The sequence below is a fragment of the Buceros rhinoceros genome, unplaced genomic scaffold, assembly GCF_000710305.1.
Source record: "Buceros rhinoceros silvestris isolate BGI_N320 unplaced genomic scaffold, ASM71030v1 scaffold20618, whole genome shotgun sequence".
NCBI classification, from domain to species: domain Eukaryota; kingdom Metazoa; phylum Chordata; class Aves; order Bucerotiformes; family Bucerotidae; genus Buceros; species Buceros rhinoceros.
The window spans coordinates 5,414-8,982 of record NW_010426586.1 but is presented as its reverse complement, the minus strand read 5'-3'; the positions used below and the strand labels follow the sequence as shown (position 1 = coordinate 8,982).

Here is a 3,569-nt window from a genome sequence, read left to right as displayed (position 1 = left end):
GCCCGAGGGGGGACACCAGCCAGCAGCAAAGGGTGGGATGGGCTAGTAGCAACGGTAAAGGGTAATACAAGACCAAGTGTAGGGGTGTTTGTGCTTTGCTCCCAGAGGGTACCCCGATGGGTCACAGGTGGAGGAGGAGAGCCCCAGGGCTGCAGCCTTGGCCCCAGCCAGCAAAGCCGCTCCTCCTCACGTGGCCTCTTGTGCTCTGGGCACGCTTTGCCAGTGGGATAATAGGATAAAGAGCTTAAGGCAAGCCCTGGGAGAGGGAGCAGAAACAGTGGCCAGCAGCATCCCTCTGGCCCCGAGCAGCTCTCCTCCTGGGCTGGGAGCTCTCAGCCAGTGGATCCCAGGGGTGGGATGGGGGCCGGCAGCACTCTGCCCTTTGAGGAGACCTTGGCTGGGATCCCTGGCTCCCCATCCAAGCAGCACCTGCTTGGGGGAACTCACCCTCTCTTTCCTGGTCATGTCCTTCCTCCCTCCTCTCCCTCGCTGGTGCAGCGCTCCTGTGCCCTCCCCCAGCAGGCTGGGTCTGGCAGGACATGGACTGACCCAGGCACAGCTTCTGCAGGGCTGGGGAGAACTGTGCAGCCCTGGGGTCTGAAAGCAATACAGCAGGGCATGGGAGAGGGTGCAGGGGCAGCAGATGTGGGGAGAGGGATCTACCCCTTCCTCAGCTTCCCCTCTGTATCACTTCACATCTACCTCCCCCACACCCCACACCTCCCCAAATGATGCCCCTTCCCAAGAGCACTGAGCAAATAGCTCACACATCCAGTGCCTTGAGCGTCTCCACAGCCCCAAACCCTGCCTTGTCCTTTCAGAAATGTGTCCACTACTGGCCTGAGAAGGAGGGCACCTATGGCCCCTTCACCATCCATGTGCAGGGTGTGAGCGAGGGTTTGGAGTACATAGTCCGGGATCTCTCCATCCAGGTGGGTTCAAGCTCCATCCTGGGGTCAGAGGAGGAGCCCAGCGGGGTCCAGCAGTGTCCTCAACACCCTCGGGCTCGCTAGTGGGATGGCAACACTGTGTGACTGCAGAGCAGAGGGTTCATGGCTTGGAGACTTGGGTCTTACGAGCCCCCTGCCAGAGAAGGGAGCTGCAGAGGAGGCTGAGAGGGAGCGGGACCAGCCCTGGGGCACAGGGGAGTGGGGCTTAGCTGGGGAGAGCTTCTCTACTAGAAGTTCTCTACTTGTTGTTCACGCTGTGCTGTTGGGCTCTGCCCCATGGGCTCTCTGCAATCGCCCTGGGCTGACAGGAGCCAAAAGGATTTTGCTGGCTTTGCCTGGACCATGGGGACAGTATTGGGATACTACATCTGCTCCCATCTTCTGGGATGGGACACTTCCCAGTGACCCTGCTCCAGGAATCTCTCCTGGCAGAGGCTCAAAGAGGGACTTGGGAGGAGAGCAGGCCACAGACTGCCTGGCCTCTGCTTGAGCTGGACTCCATGCATTCATTTGGCCCAGCCCAGCGAGTCCATGGTCCCACATCCTGACTTCTCTTTCTTCTGTGCTGGAAAAGCTTGAAGGTGAATGCCGCCAGGTCAAACACATCCTCTTCCCTTCCTGGCCTGACCAGCAGACACCCGAGTCAGCCAAGCCCCTGCTGCACTTGGTGTCCAAGGTGGAGGAGACTCTGCAGGCTACAGCCAGACCTGGGCCCATCGTTGTGCACTGCAGGTAACAGCTCTCCCCTCACCTGCGTCCCTGCATATTCTTCACCTTGGGAGCAGCCTGCAAATGCTGGAGGGGAAAATTCCACATGTGAGCGCTCATGGGCCGGTCTCGCTGTGGTGCAGAAATCCCATAGCAGAGTTGTTCAACTCCTCTCCTGGCACCAGGATGGTGGCATTAGCATGGTGCATCCTGATCCATGAAGAAATCTTGGTCTGCAGACAGCAAGGTGGGAGCAGGAGAGGTCTGCAGAGTCGAGATCCAGCCACCGGTGCCACGGCAGATCCACAGCTCAGGCTCCTGCTTTCTCTGCCGCTGAGCATGGCCTGTGGCTCGGCTGTGAAGCTGTTTTTCAGGGCTTCTGTGTATGTTCTCACACTGCTCAGTGAGTTTGGGGACAGCGGAGCAGAGTGCCTGGTCGTCCCTATGCAACACACTCGCCGTGGGAAGGTGCAGGCTGGGCTGCCCCAGTGTGAACCACTGGGTGCCTGGGTTGAAGCACAGCTGGGAGGAGAGGTGAAAGGGGTGCAGAGACCCTTGTACTGCCCAGGGATGGGGGCCACAGTCTGGTTTTGCCCTTCCAGAGTAGCATGGCAAGACCTCCTTGCCGTGGCAGAGTGACACCAGCCCTTGACTTTTGGTGCTGGGCTAAGAAAGTTGATCTGGCAGCTGGGATGGAGACTCCAACATCCCTCTAGGAAGAAATCACGGCAGCAAACCAACGCAGGAGCATGTCCCACCCGGACAGATTGAGGTTGAGGCAGTGGGTGGTGTCGGCGCTCAGCACTGCTATGTCTGTCCTGCAGCGCAGGCATCGGGCGGACTGGCTGCTTTATCGCTACGAGGATTGGGTGCCAGCAGCTGAAGGACAAGAGGGAGGTGGACATCCTGGGAATCGTGTGCCGTCTGCGCATAGACAGGTGGGTGTTCGGAGCAGGCGGCTCATTGGAGGGTGCTGCTGGGTGCCAAGCCCTGGAGGAGGGATGAGGGAGGGCAGCACGAGGGGGCACTGGGACGGCTGTCGATGGGAACCAGAAGGGCTGCTGAAAGATGCAGATGTGTCAACAGCAAACGGTTCCCCAGTGCTGGGGTAGGCTGTCAGGCTGTCAGGGCTGTTGTGGCTCTGGGGTCCTGAGGATGTGAGGGAGAGGAGAGTGGCTCTGAACCTGGCAGCTGCTTTGCTCCTCCAGCTCAGCCACTGAATCCAGAAACACTCGATTTTGCTGCTTTTCAAGAAGCACTGGTAAAAATGAGAGCCAAATCAGTTGCTGATCTGCATTTTTAACATCCCAGCAATGCTTCTGAGCCCAAATACTTTTTGGGCAGCTCTGGCTCCTGTTTCAGAGGTACCTGCATGGGACAGGTAAAACAGGAACATTTGTGTCCCAGGAACAGGGAGCCGCGGATGGGGTCATGGGCTTCCATGAGGTGTCAGTGGGACCTGCCTTTCCCTTGCAGAGGCGGCATGATCCAGACGAGCGAGCAGTACCAGTTCCTCCATCACACACTAGCTCTCTATGCTTCCCAGCTGCCGGAGGAGGGAGGCCACTAGCGCAGGGGTCCCACGGAGGTGCTGGCTCCCCACTCTGCTCCAGCCTCGGGGATACTTCCACCAAAAGTGTTTCTGCTGCCACCAGGCCACAGAGCAGCAGCATTAGCATCCCTCAGGATGAGCACGGCATGGGGACCATGGCCTTGAGACCCTGGGGACAACCAAGGTTTGCTGGGTTCATGTGGCTTCCGTGGGTTCTCGAGGCAGATTTCACCCACGGAAAGAAGCTTTGGCTTTCAAAACGTGCAACATTTTATCCTCAACCAGAAGAGCAAGCTGCGCAGAAGAGCTGAAGGTGGGGGAGCGCTGGGAGCACGGTTTGCCATGAGCTGCAGAGAAAT

General features: G+C 58.6%; 1 protein-coding gene across 1 annotated transcript in view; it reads left to right on the top strand.

The window, feature by feature from the left end:
• Positions 1-3,265, top strand: part of PTPN7 (protein tyrosine phosphatase, non-receptor type 7) — a gene marked incomplete at its 5' end in the record, with an annotated part of 7,540 nt that extends 4,275 nt beyond the window's left edge. The window contains 4 exons of the mRNA XM_010141577.1: positions 822-932; positions 1,525-1,682; positions 2,483-2,596; positions 3,135-3,265. Of these exons, the coding sequence (XP_010139879.1) occupies positions 822-932; positions 1,525-1,682; positions 2,483-2,596; positions 3,135-3,228 (477 nt within the window). The remainder of the gene's footprint in view (positions 1-821; positions 933-1,524; positions 1,683-2,482; positions 2,597-3,134) is intronic.
• Between the last annotated feature and the right edge of the window lie 304 nt (positions 3,266-3,569).